The sequence below is a fragment of the Mirounga leonina genome, unplaced genomic scaffold (assembly GCF_011800145.1).
Source record: "Mirounga leonina isolate KUSES-001 unplaced genomic scaffold, KU_Mleo_1.0 Mir_376, whole genome shotgun sequence".
Lineage (NCBI taxonomy): Eukaryota > Metazoa > Chordata > Mammalia > Carnivora > Phocidae > Mirounga > Mirounga leonina.
The window spans coordinates 10,830,893-10,848,289 of NW_023270718.1; the positions used below are offsets into that span (position 1 = coordinate 10,830,893).

General features: G+C 44.0%; 2 protein-coding genes and 1 pseudogene across 2 annotated transcripts in view; 2 read left to right on the forward strand and 1 right to left on the reverse strand.

Annotated features, from left to right (window-relative positions):
• The window catches only part of LOC117997817 (zinc finger protein 211-like), a 37,343-nt gene extending 20,986 nt beyond the window's left edge, over positions 1-16,357 (forward strand). The window contains exon 5 of the transcript XR_004675887.1: positions 13,816-16,357. The gene's annotated coding sequence lies outside the window, so the exon portion shown is untranslated. The remainder of the gene's footprint in view (positions 1-13,815) is intronic.
• On the forward strand, positions 4,211-7,632 carry LOC117998019 (annotated as a pseudogene).
• The window catches only part of LOC117998020 (zinc finger and SCAN domain-containing protein 4), a 2,146-nt gene continuing 724 nt past the window's right edge, over positions 15,976-17,397 (reverse strand). The window contains exons 2-3 of the mRNA XM_034986538.1: positions 16,806-16,980; positions 15,976-16,724 (exon numbers count right to left, since the gene is read on the reverse strand). Of these exons, the coding sequence (XP_034842429.1) occupies positions 15,976-16,724; positions 16,806-16,980 (924 nt within the window). The remainder of the gene's footprint in view (positions 16,725-16,805; positions 16,981-17,397) is intronic.

The following is a 17,397-nucleotide window of genomic DNA, read 5'->3' on the forward strand; positions in this document are numbered from 1 at the left end:
TGTATCTGATAATTGGTAGGTATCCAGAACATGTAATAAGATAAACAACACTATTAAAAATTAGGCAAGAGCAAAAAAAAAAAAAAAAAATTAGGCAAGGGCGCCTGGGTGGCTCAGATGGTTAAGCATCTGCCTTCGGCTCAGGTCATGATCCCAGGGTCCTGGGATCGAGTCCCACATCGGGCTCTCTGCTCCTTGGGAGCCTGCTTCTCCCTCTGCCTCTCTCTCTCTGTCTCTCATGAATAAATAAATAAAATCTTTAAAAAAAAAATTAGGCAAAATATTTTAACACATATTTCACTGAAGATGATATATGAATGGTAAATAAGCATATGAAAATAAGTTCAGTATTATTAATATTTAAGGAAATACAAATGAAAACCACTACACATACTCATTTTGATGGGAAACATTAAAAGACTGACAAAACATTAAAAGTTGAAGGTATTAAAAAAAACAGAACTTGGGGCACCTGGGTGGCTCAGTTGTTAAGAGTCTGCCTTTGGCTCAGGTCATGATCCCAGGATCCTGGGATCGAGCCCTGTGTCAGGCTCCCTGCTCAGAGGGAAGCCTGTTTCTCCTTCTCCCACTCCCCCTGCTTATGTTCCCTCTCTCGCTGTGTCTCTCTGTCAAATAAATAAATAAATAAATACATAAAATCTAAAAAAAAAAAAAAGAAAGAAAACCCAGAACTCTCAGACTATGCTGATGGGAATGCAAAATAATAACAATACATTTGGAAAACACTGGCAGTTAACAAAGTTAATCATCCACTTATTATTTGATGCAAACTTCTTCTTCATAACCACAAGAGAAATGAAAACCTGTATTTGCACATTCCCAGCAAATTTATTCTCAAAGCCAGGCATTAGATAACAAAAACAAACATCCATCCACAGATGAATGGTAAGAAATTATGTTATATTTATAAAAGGAATACTCCTCATCAGTATAAAGAACTACTGATTCAATGAAAAACCCATCAATATCAAAAGCATTGTAATTAGTATGGATGTGTGCATCATCTTTATCAACAACTGTCTTAGAGAGACCAAAAGCCCTCCTACTGAGAGGAGATGTTAACAACTAACAAGAAAACCACAAGTAGCCTGGGATGTGGCCCTGGGTGCCCAGTTTTGATGGGCCAGCCTGAGGTGAAAGAATCAAAAATTTGTTCCTCTCCTCTGAGCTGTACTAAATGGAGAAAGATTGAGGACCAATGGGAGTTGGGAGAGAGCTTTTCAATTCACACCATGGTCTCCTCCACCAAAGTATAAATCTTCCTTTCCCCCCTGTCCTGTCACAGACCCTGCCCCATCTGCTTCACTTTAAATGAGCTGCACCATTTCCCAGTGAGGAAATTCTGGCTTCTCTTTGCCATTCCTACCAGCCTCTATACCTATGCCCTCTGGTCACATTGTCATGGTGCCTGCAACAATGGTCACTTGTGCATCCTTCTTGTCCCCTGAGTGACCCATAGTGTGTGTCTTCCTGCCTCATCCCTGAATTTCTTCTGCCACCGCCTCCTACATGCCTCAGAGTCCAGCAACTTCAGGATCTTGTGTCCATGCCCAACTTAAGCCATTGAATCTCCTACCCATGTGTCTTCTACTGGGTCATCACATACTTTCCCCCTCATTTGGGGAATACTTACAGCCAGATTTTGGTAACTCTACTTTCATTTCTTTATATATTCCACAATGATGCTTAGTGGCATTATGTGTTAGCCACTGTTTCAGAAGCATAAAGCAGAAGAATATCCCTTCCCACAAGCTGGATCACGACCTTAGCTCTTTTATGCTTTCTACGTCATTCTTGTGTCCTTTGCCTTTCAGATGTTATCTTCATTCTGATCATCTGACTCACTAATTCTTTAAGTATCTCATTCTATTTATTCTACGCAGTCCTATCTTTATAAATGTTTTCCATGACCAGTATTTTCTTAATTTTTTAGCATATCTTCTTCTTCCTATAGCTTTTGTCTTTCTTCAGCTCCTTATTTTTTTTTAAGATTTATTAATTTATTTTAGAGAGAGAGAGAGCGAGCAAGCAGGGAAAGGAGCAGAGGGAGAGAGAATCACAAAGCAGACTCCCTGCTTTGTGCAGAGCCCGATGCAGGGCTCCATCTCACAGCCCTGAGATCATGACCCAAGTAGAAACCAAGAGTTGTTAACCAACTGAGCCACCCAGGCGGCCCTCCTTGATTATCTTATCTGCTTATTTGAATTTCTTTGTACTCTCTTCCATCACTGTTTTCCAGACGTCAGATGTTGTTTACTATGATTTTTTGTGATTTCTGTGATTTTTCCATATCTAATTACTTTCTCTGGATGTATGAGGTGCTCTGTCTCACATGTATATGGAGGAAAGGCCAAAGTCAGGCCGTGTGCTCTGGCAGATGCAATGAGTATGAAACAATGGGAGGGGGTTGGGAAAAGAGCCCTGCCCCCCCTTATACTAGGCAGCCAGGTCATCGGTTTTCAGCTTACCTTGGCCCAGGTGCGGGCATCACCTGCACTGTCATCCAAAAGGTCTGTTGGATGAGAGAGTATGGCACAACAGCCCAGGGACAGCCGATCAGCCTGACTGACTGCTCCTCCAATCCTCTCGCCCTGATATTGCTGCCTATCCCAGCACCATAGATAGGGGAGGTACATGAGGGTATTGGCTGCCCTAAGGCCCTGTAGGTGATAAATGAAATAGCTTTCTTTAGCTTGTCCTCAGCTCTGGGCTCTCATCCAAACAAGTCTGAGATGGCCTAGATTTCCCCATATTTCGGAACAGTCCTCTGGAAGTTGCTCTTACCTGTGCTTCCCACTAACTTCTAATTTCTCTTCCTTGATTTTGAGTTGTAGGCAGCAGCCCTTGAGAGAGCACCACCTCTCCTGGATCCTGAAGCCATCTTTACGTTTCTGCTCTATACATCCTTCTATGGTTCATCTGATGCTGCCCTCCGTGCAGCTGCCATATCTGTTTAGGCCATACTCTCTCACATCTGGAATATTTATTTCAAACGGACACATATTTAATGAGGACTTCCAAGTGCCCAGCTCTATATAAACCACTCTAGATACAGTATAGACAAAAAATTTTCTGTCTGTGAGTTGGTTAAATTCTATGGGGAATGACAGATAAGACAAGTAAGAAAAATATAGTTTGTCTGATGAAGATCATTGCTATAGAGAAAAATAAAGCAAAGAGGGTGACTAAAGACTGCCTGGTAGGAGTGGGGCACTGAGATGTGAAGAAACACGTCCAGTGCAGCCCCAGAGAGAAGTTGAGGAGAGCTGTGGGTCCCTTTCCCAGGAGCAAAGGGAAGGGGGAATAAAGACCCAAGGTGGGAGTGAGGCTGCCGGTGGGAACTGTGGGAGCCTGTGAGGCTGTGATCTGGAGCCAGATCAACAGGGTCTCCAGGCCACTGTCAGGAAGCTGGTTTCACACTGTGTCTGTGACACTCAGAGTGGTCCAAGGGCACTGCTGTTCTCCACACTTGCTCCTGTCTTTGGCGAGGAAAGTACCTAAGCAGAAAGTAAGTGTATATAAACTCAGGACAAGTTACAGACATTTTATGTCTGTTGAATCTGATGACATAAAAGCCCTTGCACTTGGAATGCCTTTGTTTTCTTGTTGGTTTTGCATTTCTGTTAATTCATTTTTGTTGCATTTTGTGAAACTGTGAGTCTGTGACATTTTGGGGAGTGGGGAGGTCCTTCACCAAGGGTGGCTTGCACTCTGGCAGAGTGACTCTGGAAGCCATCGGGGAGCTTCTGCAGAGGAGGGACATGGTCAGAGGGTTATACATGGTCCTCGTGAAAGCTGCTTTGAGGATAGAAAACTGGCAGGAGGAGAGGAGGTCAGACAGGAGCCGACCCGACCAATGAGGCATGATGGGGGCTACACAGTAGAAGGTGAAAGTGGTTTGACTCTGGATATGACTTGAAAGTAAAGGACAGACAAACGTGGTGTTTGGATTGCCCCGTAGGTCCCTTCCCTCAAAAAAAGCCATTCCTCCTTCCCCAACTTTCCCTCATCTTGTACTGGGTGGTCATTCCCACTACAAAGAGTCAGGAAACAGAAATGCTAAGTTTCCAAAATCTATTCCTGTCACTTTTCCCCAGTGAGTACAGGGTGCCCCTCCCAGTTACATTTCAAACCAGGGATCTCTCAACATTGTAACTCCTCCATCTCTGACAGATGAGTCTCAGACATCATGCACTTTCTCAACATAAGGTAAGAAGCCATCTCTCCCTTCCCATTCAAATGATCTTAGTCTCAGCTCCTGTGGTCTTTTTTTTTTGGACTAGGAACCCCTCCTGGAGGTCCAGGTCCCCTCCTCTGGTGGGTCAAATCACCCTCTGACTCACCAGCCTGGGACTTACACAGGAAGAGAGAACAGTAGCCTTGTTCTCTGCCAAACTTGTAATCCACAAATCTCAGAAAATTAGAAAGTATTAGAAAGTTTGTGTGAGAGTCACTTAAGACAAAACTTGGCCACAATTTATGTGAGACTAATGTTAATCTTTGTATTCCCACTCAGTGTGAGTGTTGTTACATGTCACTGCAGAAATAGTGTGTTCCAGGGCACCTGGGTGGCTCAGTCAGTTAAGTGTCTGCCTTCAGATCAGGTCATGATCCCAGGGTCCTGGGATTGAGGCCCGCATCAGGCTCCCTGCTCTGTGGGGAGTCTGCTTCTCCCTCTGCTTCTCCCCCTGGCTTGTGCTCTCTCGCGTGCGTGCTCTCTCCCTCAAATAAATTTTAAAAAGATCTTTTAAAAATTTTATTTTTTATTTTTTTAAAGATTTTATTTATTTATTTGACAGAGAGAGACACAGCGAGAGAGGAAACACAAGCAGGGGGAGTGGGAGAGGGAGAAGCAGACCTCCTGCTGAGCAGGGAGCCCGATGCAGGGCTCGATCCCAGGACCCTGGGATCATGACCTGAGCTGAAGGCAGATGCTTAATGACTGAGCCACCCAGGCACCCCTAAAATTTTTTTGAAAAATAAATATTAGTGTGTTTAGAGAGGATAGTCCATATGGCTGAGGAATAGGAGACCTTAATTTTGTCTGGTCCCAGGAATTCAGCTAGATAGCTATCAAATCATTCTGAACACTTGGGAACTCAAGCAGAGATCTAAGAAAAGAATACCTGCAACTCTACAAATAGAAAAGTGACCACTTTCTGCAAGGTAGGAAGTGCAGAGAAGTGAATCCAAGTTGACATATGGGAAGATAAACTGCAAGGGGGAGGGAGATTCCATAAGCTGGCAGTTCTCAGATGTGCTGACCAAGTGGAGAAAATGCTTTCACCAAATGGCTACAGAGCAAGGAAAGGCTGGTCTGGCTGCCATGGATACGAAGTTGGAGGTGGCTGTGCTACAGGAAAGTGTGGCAAAGACGGGCATCACATCCAGGATGGAGTTTGAGAACTGGTTCACTGCAGAGACCCTGGGTGTTTCTGGCACCCTGTACCTGCTGAACTGGAGAAGCTGCATCAATAGCAGGACCAAGCTCTCCAAGCACCTGGTGGACCCTAACATGCAGACAGGACAGCTGGAGCCTCTGCTGTCACAGTTCACCGAGGAGGAAGAGCTGCAGGTGATGAGGATGCTGCAAAGGATGGACATCCTGGCCAAGGAAGCCACTGAGATGGGCATGCGGCTGACAGTGGACACTGAGCAGCCTACTTCCAACTGGCAATCAGCTGCCTGACACTGGAAATGCAGCACAAGTTCAACGTGGAGAAGCCACTCATCTTCAACACTTACCAGTACTACCTCAAGGATGCCTATGACAACGTCACCCTGTACATGGAGCTGGCTCACCATGAGGGCTGGTGCTTTGGGGCCAAGCTGGTGTGGGGTGCATATATGGCCCAGGAACATACCTGCACCACAGAGATCAGCTATGAGGACCCCATTAACCCTATGTACCAGGCCACCAAGGCCGTGTACCACAGGTGCCTCAACTATGTCCTGGAGGAGCTGAAGCATAACACAAGGCCAACTTGAGGGTGGCCTCACACAATGAGGACACAGTTCACTCCATGCTGTGCAGGATGGAGGAGCTGGACCTGTACCCTGCCAATCGCCAGGTGTACTTTGGACAGCTACTGGGCATGTGTGGCCAGATCAGCTTCCCAGTAGGCCAGGCGGGCTTTCCTGTGTACAAGTATGTGCCCTATGGCCCTGTGATGGAGATGCTGCCATAACTGTTCCGCCGTGCCCTGGAAGACAATGGTGTCACGAAGGGTGCCTGGTGGGAGCAGCAGCTGCTATGGCAGGAGCTCTAGCAGAGGTTCCGCACAGGCAGCCTAATGGTTCCACCATCCAGCCTAATGTTCCTAGGCTACCATCATCACCCACCTTCAGACTCAGCCTCCGGCCCTTGCCTGGGCTGAGGGCTCCCAAGGCTCTCAGGCTAGGGTGGGACTCTGGTGGCCCCCAGGCCAATGCCACAGCTATAGCCCAACCCCAACCTCACATGGATTCACCTTTTTATGCCCAAAACTGTGAGACCTGCTAGAAGTGGGGCCTTAGTGCCCCTCTGGCCCCTGCTCAGGATGTGGGCACTCGGGCTGTGTCTGATGCCTGCCAGGGCCACTGGGAACTGTCAGGAACTGCCTTTCAACAAGTGGACATGACCCTCATCTCTGTCTGCCCTCATGACCTTGGACCTGAAGGACCACCTTCTGCCAGGGTTCATCTAACCCACACCCCTTGAGCCCCACAGGTGGGCAGTCACCAAACTGGGGCAAGCTGGCCTGGTCAATAAACCACTACTTCTGCAGCCTTCAAAAATAAAAAAGAAGTGAGAGTGATCACATCTGAGAAATGATATAGCAGCGGAGTGCAAAATCAGAACTTTCACTCAGGTGGTGAAGCAGGGTAGAATCCTAGGTGGGACAGTGTGGTCTCGGGAACCCGGGGTCACAGAAAGAACAGGGGTGCCTGAGTGTGGCAGAGATCCCAGACACTGGAGTGGGGAGGCTGGCTACAATCAGCGAGCCCAGGAGTGGGCTTTCAGCTCAGTGTTGCCATAAACCATGAACCAGGGCTCGGACAGGCGACCGCTTTCTGAGCAGGGGCCCAGCAAGCGGCAGAGCCACAGCGAGACCCCCCTCCCTCCCCTGGGAGAAGTGGCTCAGGAGTGCGCCACTGGAGTTTGCAAGGTTTGGAGACTTGAAGCAGGGTGGTGTGCCTGAGATTGAAACGTTACGTCACAGGCTGGGTGAGCACAGAGTGTGGATGGAGACAGGAGTGATTGATGACTTTTCCCTGAGGGTGCACTGAGGAGTGGGGCACCGAGCTTTTGGCCCCAAGCTTTTGGCTCCAGGGCTGCAGGTTGGGAGGCTGCTATTTTCATTCTCATCCTCTAAAGCAGCTTGGAAAGCCTTCAGGGAACAAAAGCCGCATAGAACAATTGGGATGAGCTTGCTTAGCCTGGCCCCCTGGCAAGGGCGGTGCAATTCCGCCTGGGGCAAAGACACCTGGAAATCAGCACAACAGGCCCCTCCCCCAGAAGATCAGCAAGAACATCTGGCTAAGACCAAGTTTACTGATCACACAGAACTACAAAACGAGCATTAGGGGAAAATAGTATATACAATTCATGTTTTTTTCCCCCACAATTCTCTAGTCTTCCAATTTTAATTTTTTTTCTCTTCCCCCTTTCAACCAATTTCTTATTTTATCAACTCTTTAAAAATTTTTTTTAATTTATTTTTATTTTTTAAAGATTTTGTTTATTTATTTGACAGAGAGAGACACTGTGAGAGAGGGGACACAAGCAGGGGGATTGGGAGAGGGAGAAGCAGGCTTACTGCTGAGCAAGGAGCCCAATGTGGGGCTTGATCCCAGGACCCTGGGATCATGACCTGAGCCAAAGGCAGATGCTTAACTGGCTGAGCCACCCAGGCACCCCTTAACATTTTTTTAAATTTTCATTTTTACAGTTACATTCTATCCTTTCATTGTATTTAATATTACTGTGTGTAATGTGTGTGTGTATGTGTGTTTTCCTTTACTTAAAATGTGTGTGTGTGTGTGTGTTTCTTTATTTACAATTTTGAGTTGTAGTTTCTTCTAACAAACAGACCAAAATACACCCAGAATCTAATGTATTGCTCTGTTCTGTTCACCTGTTTATATTCCTTCCTTTCTTTGTCTTTTAATTTTCATTTTTATAGTTACATTTTATCCTTTCATTATATTTAATTTTAGTTTTGTACATATATAAGTTTTTCTTTCTTTACAATTTTGGGATCTAGTTTTCTAACAAACAGACCAAAATACACACAGAATCCACTGTATTGTTCTGTTCTCCTGTGTGATTATATTCTCTCTCTTTTTAATTTTTTTTTTTTTTTTCAGTTTCAGGTCTCTTCTGATTTACTTAGTGTATATTTCTCTGGGTCATTGTTGCCATTTTTGCATTTTGTTCTCTCATTTATCTATTCTTCTCTGGACAGAATGACAAGACAGAAAGACTCACCACAAAAAAGAGAACAAGAGGCAGTACTGTCAAGGACCTAATCAGTATGGATATAAGTAAGATGTTGGAACTAGAGTTCAGAATAACGATGATAAAGATACTAGCTGGGCTTGAGAAAAAGCATAGAAGACACTAGAGAATCCCTTTCTGGAGAAATTAAAGAACTAAAATCTAATCAAGTTGAAATAAAAAAGGCTATTAATGAGATGCAATAAAAAATGGAAGCTCTAACTGCTAGAATAAATGAGGCAGAAGAGAGAATTAATGATGTAGAAGACAAAATGATGGAGAATAAAGAAGCTGAGAGAAAGAGAGATAAACAACTACTGGGATTACAAAGGGAGAATTTGAGAGATAAGTGATACCATAAAGTGAAACAATATTAGAATAATTGGGATCCCAGAAGAAGAGGAAAGAGAGGGAGGGGGTAGAGGTATACTGGAGGAAATTACAGTGGAGAACTTCCCTAATCTGGGGAAGAAAACAGGCATTCAAGTCCAGGAGGCACAGAGAACCCCCTGCAAAATCAATAAAAATAGATCAACACCTTGACATATAATAGTGAAACTTGCAAATCTCAGACAAAGAGAAAATCTTCAAAGAAGCCTGGGACAAGAGGTCTGTAACCTACAAGAGTAGAAACATTAGACTGGCAGCAGACCTATCCGCAGAGACTGGCAGGCCAGAAAGGCATAATATATTCAGGGTACTAAATGAGAAAAGTATGCAGCCAAGAATACCGTATCCAGCTAGACTGTCATTCAAAATAGGAGAGATAAAAAGCTTCCAGGACAAACAAACTGAAAGAATTTGTGATCACCAAACCAGCCCTGCAAGAAATACTAAAGAGAATCCTTTAAGCAAAGAGAGAGCCCAAAGTAACATAGGTCAGAAAGGAACAGAGAGAATATACAGTAATAGTAACTTTACAGGTAATACAATGGCACTAAATTCATATCTTTCAATAGTTAGTCTGAATGTAAATGGGCTAAATGCCCCAAACAAAAGACACAGGGTATCAGATTGGATAGACCAATCAATTTGCTGTCTGCAAGAGACTCATTTTAGACCCAAAGACACCTGCAGATTGAAAGTGAGGGGGTGGAAAACCAGTTATCATGCTAATGACATCAAAAGAAAGCTGGGGTGGCAATCTTTATATCAGACAAATTAGATTTTAAACCAAAGACTATAATAAGAGATGAAGAAGGACACTATATCATACTTAGAGGGTCTATCCAACAAGAAGATCTAACAATTTTAAATACCCATGCCCCTAACATGGGAGCAGCCAATTATATGCCAATTAGTAACAAAATTAAAGAAACACATTGATAATAATACAGTAATAGTAGAGGACTTTAACACCCCACTCACTGCAATGGACAGGTCATCTAAGAAGAAGATCAATGAAGAAACAAGGTCTTTGAATGACACACTGGGACAGATGGACTTCACAGATATATTCAGAGCATTCTATCCTAAAGCAACAGAATACACATTCTTCTCTAGTGCACACGGAACATTCTCCAGAATAGATCACATACTGGGTCACAAATCAGGTTTCCACTAGTACCAAAAGATTGGGATCACTCCCTGCATAGTTTCAGACCACAATGCTTTCAAACTTGAACTCAACCAGAAGAGGAAATTTGGAAAGAACTCAAATACATGGAGGCTGAAGAGCATCCTACTAAAGAATGAATGGGTCAACCAGGAAATTATAGAAGAATTAAAAAAATTCATGGAAACAAATGAAAATGAAAGCACAACTGTTCAAAACCTTTGGGATGCAGCAAAGGCAGTTCTAAGAGAGAAATATGTAGCAATACAAGCCTTTCTCAAGAAACAAGAAAGGGAGCACCTGGGTGGCTCAGTTGGTTAAGCGACTGCCTTCGGCTCAGGTCATGATCCTGAAGTCCCAGGATCGAGTCCCGCATCGGACTCCCTGCTCAGCAAGAAGAGGAGAGATCACAAACAACACCAAAGAAATACAAACAATTATAAAAAACATATTATGAGCAACTGTATGCCAACAAATTAGGCAATCTGGAAGGAATGATGCATTCCTAGAGGTGTATAAACTACCAAGACTCAAACTGGAAGAAATAGAAACCTTAACAGACCCATAACGAGCAAGGAAATTGAAGCAGTATAATAAAAAATCTCCCAACAAACAAGAGTCCAGGGCTGGATGGCTTCCCAAGGGAATTCTACCAAACATTTAAAGAAAAATTAATACCTATTCTTGTGAAGCTACTTCAAACAAAACAAAACAAAACAAAAACACAGAAATGGAAGGAAAACTTCCAAACTCTTTCTACGAGGCCAGCATTCCCTTGATCCCTAAACCAGAAAAAGACTCCACCAAAAAGGAGAATTACAGATAAATATCCCTGATGAACATGGATGCAAAAATTCTCACCAAAATACTAGCCAATAGGATTCAACAGTACATTAAAAGAGTTATTCACCACGACCAAGTGGGATTTATTCCTGGGCTGCAAGGGTGGTTCGACATCTGCAAATCAATCAATGTGATACACTACATTAATAAAAGAAAGGACGAGAACCATATGGTCCTCTCAATAGATGCAGAAAAAGCATTTGACAAAGTACAGCAAGCACCCTTTCTTGATTAAAACTCTTCGCAGTGTAGGGATAGAGGGAACATACCTCAATATCATAAAAGCCATATACGAAAAGCCCACAGTGAACATCATTCTCAATGGGGAAAAGCTCTCGGTTTTTCCTGAGGTTCCTAAGGTCAGGAACACGGCAGGGATATCCACTCTCACCACTGATGTTCAACATAGTACTAGAAGTCCTAGCCTCAGCAATCAGACAACAAAAAGAAATAAAAGGCATCCAAATAGGCAAAGAAGAAGTCAAACTCTCACTCTTTGCAGATGACATGATACTCTATGTGGAAAACCCAAAAGACTCCAGCCCCAAATTTGCTAGAACTCATACAGGAATCCAGCAAAGTGGCAGGCTATAAAATCAATGCACAGAAATCAGTTGCATTTCCATACACTAACAATGAGACAGAAGAAAGAGAAATTAAGGAGTCGATCCCATTTACAATTGCACCCCAAACCGTAAGATACCTAGGAATGAATCTAACCAAAGCAGCAAAGGATCTGTACTCAGAAAACTATAGAACACTCATGAAGGAAACTGAGGAAGACACAAAGAAATGGAAAAACGTTCCATGCTCATGGATTGGAAGAACAAATATTGCTAAAATGTCTATGCTACCTAGAGCAATCTATACATTCAGTGCAATCCTATCAAAACACCATCAGCTTTTTCCACAGAGATGGAACAAATCATCCTAAAATTCGTATGGAACCAGAAAAGATCACAGATAGCCAAAGGAATGTTGAAAAAGAAAACCAAAGTGGGTGGCATCACAATTCTGGACTTCAAGCTCTATTACAAAGCTGTCATCATTAAGACAGTATGGTACTGGCACAAAAACAGACAGACAGATCAATGGAACAGAACAGAGAACCCAGAAATGGACCCTCAACTCTAGGGTCAACTAATCTTCGACAAAGCAGGAAAGAACATCCAATGGAAAAAAGACAGTCTCTTCAACAAACGGTGTTGGGAAAATTGGACAGCCACATGCAGAAGAATGAAACTGGACCATTTCCTCACACCATACCCCAAAAATAGACTAAAAATGGATGAAACACCTAAATGTGAGACAGGAATCCATCAAAATCCTAGAGGATTTGCCTAGAGGCACCTCTGTGACCTCGGCCGCAGCAACTTCTTGCTAGACACGTCTCCAAAGGCAAGGGAACCAAAGGCAAAAATGAACTATTGGGACTTGGTCAAGATAAAAAGCTTTTGCACGGCAAAGGAAATAGTTGACAAAACCAAAAGATAACCGACAGAATGGGAGAAGATATTTGCAAATATCTTATCAGATGAGGAGCTAGTATCCAAAATCTATCTATCTGCTAGTAACTTCCTTGTCCCACACCTTCTGCCTATAAAGTTTTCCATTTTGTACAGCTCTTTGGAGCTCCTTTCTATTTACTTGATCAGCTGCTGTCTGATTCATGAATTGTTGAATAAAGCCAGTAAGATCTTTAAAACTTACTCAGTTGAATTTTGTTATTTAACAGATCAAAAACCTTAAATGTGTACACAAATGATTTTGTTTAATATTTTATAAACCCATTTAGGATTGAAATGAGACATTTAAGAAATCATGAGTGGAATGAAATATATAATAGACTGGAGCAGTGAAGCAAAATAAAAGGGGAAAGGGAAAGTGTAGGACTAAGTTAGAAATGAAACATAGAATGAATTGAAATAAAGACAGAGAAATCAGTAGATGTGGTGTGGAAATTAATAGTTTATTTGATTCATTCATTATTCATCATCAAATAGTTTATTTGATTCATTCATCATTCATCATCATCATTCATAATGATGTTACCAGACTTGGGTCCTTGGACCCAACAACAGTAGAAATGAGGCTGGACCCACAATTTAAAGGCAGTCAAGGCTTTATTGGGGCACCAGCTGCAGCTGAAGGGAGATACAGCCACAAAAAAGGTGTCAGACTGGCTCCCAGAACAATAGCCAGTGAAAGTTTTAAAGAACCTGAGGTGGGAAAGGAGTGATGTGTAAGCATGTGGGGTGGGGAAATACAGGGATTTGGGAGCACAGGCGCAGTTGACAGAACATGCTTCTTCATACATTCTGTTTCATTTGCGTGTTAAGTCTCCACCTCTGGGAGTGATTTTTAGCATTGTAATGAGGGGGAAAGTTGGTGAAAGGTCGAATTTGGCATCCATCACGTCTCATACTAGTTTGAACAGGTCTGAGACTGCTCTTTGGCTGGTGCTTTGCTCTGCAAGAAAAATGATAACAGCCAGCAGGAGGTGTCCTGGGTGCTTGCCTCCAGAACCCCCAGTAGGCCGGGGTCTTAGGAAACCCCCACCATGTTTCTGGGGTTCACAGAAGGCCCCTCGCTGGAATTGCCTCTGGCCATGGGCCCTTATCAGCCCCTCTAGGGCACTCTGAAGTCACATGCCCCCTTCCACTTTGCTGAGGGCCCCCCACTCATATTTTCAGGGGAACCTAGTGCTGATAGGCTCTCTTGAGGATTATCTCATTTAACAGCCCGAAAACCATACTGTGTGGAGGGACTGTTATTCCACTTTTCAAAGGAGAGTTCTATCTCTCAGAGAGGGCAAGGGACTTCCACAAGGCTGCACAGCTGTTATGCAGCTGAGCTGGGAATGGTTAGGCTACACTGTGCTGGACCTACTCACCTTGTTCCCTCTGTTCTTCTCCAGCGGGAATTGCCCAGGACTCGGACCAGGACGCCCAGACACCTCACCTGCCAGACTGTCCATGGAGCCTGGGACCAAGTAACCCCACCCCGACATCTCCACGTGAGGCTCTCCACATCATCAGTGTCACCATAGACCATCCTGTCCCCTTACCACCATTGCCAACAATTCCTCCCCAAGGAGGGAGGAAGCCTAAATATGGCTTCTGGGTGACCCCTCCACTCTGTGCCCCCATACTGAGCTGTCACCCAGTTATCACCATCACTATTATGGTGTGAGGCCCTGAAAGACTGAGAGTAGCCACTGAAACCCTCACATATCCCTGCCCGCAGCTCTTGCAGGAGACCTTAGTGCTTACAGCTCTTCCTCACCATTGTTAGTAAATTGCAAATTGTTCAAACAATGGCTACTAACCTGCTAGAAATTTCCCATCCCTCCTATAAAGCCCATAAACCTCCCACCTTCCTCTCCTAACCAGACCAAGGCTTCTCGGCCCTAGGGGCAAGTATTTCTGTGTAAAGACTTCTAGGTTCCAGCTGGTTTCCCCTCACCACGTGCCAGTCTTCAAACCTGTGTGAGCCTCCAGGCTGTACCAAGGTGTGCACCCAACACCCATCCCCCTCATCACACTTGGTCCTTGGGGACTGTGCAGTTCTGTGTGTTGTTTGGGTGTCCCTATGACATCCCTGTCTCATGAGTCTCTGTATTTGTGCATTTGTGTTGCCAGGCTATGGTGAGGTCTGGAAGGGTCCCCAGCGCAGGAGTTTCTGTCCCCATGGACAGCCTGGAATGTGGGTGTTCACCAAGTTCTCTAAACTCTGTGTGGTATGACTGATCATTAACTCGATCTCTATCTCCTCTCCAACTCGTGGAGGATGGGGCTGAAAGTTTCAAGGTTCTACTCATGATTTGGTCTTTCTGGTGACCAGTCCCCATCCTGAAGCTATCCAGGAGTTGTCTCACTGAAATGAAAGACATTCCTATCACCCAGAAAATTCCAAATGACTTAGGGGTTCTGTATCAGGAACCAGGGTCAAAGACCAAGTATTAGAACAAAAGATGTTTCTAGTGCTCTCATCACTTAAGAAATTACAAGGGTTTTAGCAGCTCTGTGCCTGGAACTAGGGACAGAGACCAGCATATGTTTTCTATTATTTCACAACTCACCTCACAGAGATCTTTCCAAACAAAAGCTTTCCTTTGTACCAAGAGGTATGTGCAAGGATATTCACAATAGCAAACACCTGGAGACAGCTCAGGAAAGAGGACAGATAAATGGGCTTCTCCATACAGTGGAGCATTATCTGCAGCCCCAATATCCTCTGTATTATGGATGCAGTGAGAGAAATGTCACAATTTACCCCACAGAATACCCCCTTCCATGATTCAAGCCATTTCCACATGGTACCTTCTTGTTTCTCAGTGTAAGTGAGCCCTAATTTCCTAGTGGAAACTAGCTCACAAATGTATTCCAAGTAACCAGCATAAGTGCTTTTTGCCTCTGCCGTGCACAGAATATTTTCATTTCCTCCAAACTGCCCTTTCAAACTAGTTCTGCAAATAAGCTCCTCATCCCCCAATACCTGCCATCTCTGGAAGAAATGAATGGAAAGCATTTGCCCTTTTTTGGTATTTATTTGTCAATAAAATAGCATTCTGAAACTTTCAGTCACCAATCATATCAGGTCCAGTTTAGCTATTAATATTTCCAGTGAATTATAGAAATATATCATTTGAATATAAAGGTTCCCTTTTATAGGCTAAGGCCTATTTCTGGGTTTCTGCCTCTGCTCTCCACCTTTTTAGGTGCATGTGGCCCAGTAAAGATAAACTGTGTGGACAGAGGACAGGGGAGCAGGAGGGAAAGCATCACTTGACCACTGGAAGCTGGTGTTTGTGTCCTGGAGTTGGACATTCCTGGATTTTAAAGAATAAACACCAACATTACACATTCATCCATTTATTGAGCAGATTATTTATTGGTTATTTAAAATTTGTCAACCAAATATCAGTACCTGAGATACTCTAGTGAACAAACTAAGAAATTTCTCCTTAAACTTATATTTTAGCGAAGACAATAGATGGAAAATATAATCAGGAAAGTATATGTTCTAAATAGGGAAGTACTATAGAAATATACATATTTGCATACATATTTATGTATCATTCCATTGGGGCTGCACCCAAGGAAGCTTCTGGTGTAGAGGGAATACCTCTGAAGGCAATTTTCTGGTGAGTTCTCAGGTGGCGGTGGTAGGTGGACGACTGGCGGTACCTTCTATGGCAGAGGGAACATTCATAGGGCTTCTCTCCTGTGTGGATTCTCTCATGTGCCAGAAGGTTGGTTTTGTGGCTGAAGGATTTTTCACACGTGCTGCACGTGAAAGGCTTCTCTTCTGCATGAATCTTCTGATGCACGTGTAGGTCTGATGCTTGGAAGAAGCCTTTGTTACACTCAGCACAAGTAAATGTCCTCTCGTTATCGTGTCTTCTCTGATGGGCTTTTAGCTGAGAGAAATACCTAAAGGTCTTGGGACACTTTTCACATCTGTATGCGTTGTGGGCTTCATGGCATCTTCCTTGGTGTCCCCCACATGTGGAGTTCCCCTCAGTTCTCTGGTGGGTAGGAACAGGCTCAGGGATGACCTGGATTGACTGAGAGAGAAACCCCGGTCCCCCCTCTATAAGGACATCTTGATATGAGGGTCCCTTCAGGGACCCTTCCTTGGACCTGGATGTGCCTAGACCTGCTCTTCCAGAGCTGAGCAGATTCTTCAAAGAAACACTGTCCTCTTCAAGCCTAGGACAGTCCTCTTCCTGGATAATGAGCAGGGAAGGTATTTCATTGCCTTGACTAGTAATACTGTCATTCATGTGATAAATATAGTCTCCATTTTTTTTATCTTTATCTCCTGTGTGGGGATAAAGTGACTCAGTGAAGTTGTACCCAAGAATGAGTCCACACACAACATCCCTCTAGTACCTTGGCTTACCCCACTCACCTTGTCCTGTTTCCAGGGAAGTTTCTTGGGGAATCCAGGAGGGTGTCCCCATGTTCTCTTCTGTTGGGGTCCTTGCTGGCAACTGTTTCATGAAGTGAACAATGACTTCTCTTAAGGGCATATTCTCAGAAAAGAGGGCTTCCTGCCCCTGCATGTGGACGTGAACCTGTAAACAAAGCCTGATCACTATTGTATATGGATCTGTTGAGTGCCAGAAGCCTTTGTGGAAGACCTGCTTTCATGAGGCTTTCCCAAGATCCCTCTACTACATGCTGTCACACCCACTATTCTGCCCTTATCCCTGCTGGCCTTAAAAATTCATGGTAATTTCTAATTAGTGTGTCATTTTCAATGAGAAAAGACTAATACTAGGGTGTTCTGAGGGAAGAATGAGGTTGTGTGAAGTCATTTCTCCCCATTCTTGAGGTTTCTGCTCTATTGTCAATTTCTTTTTTTTTTTTAAGATTTTATTTATTTATTTGAGACAGAGAGAATGAGAGAGAGAGAGCACATCAGAGGGGGGAGGGTCAGAGGGAGAAGCAGGCTCCCTGCCGAGCAGGGAGCCCGATGCGGGACTCGATCC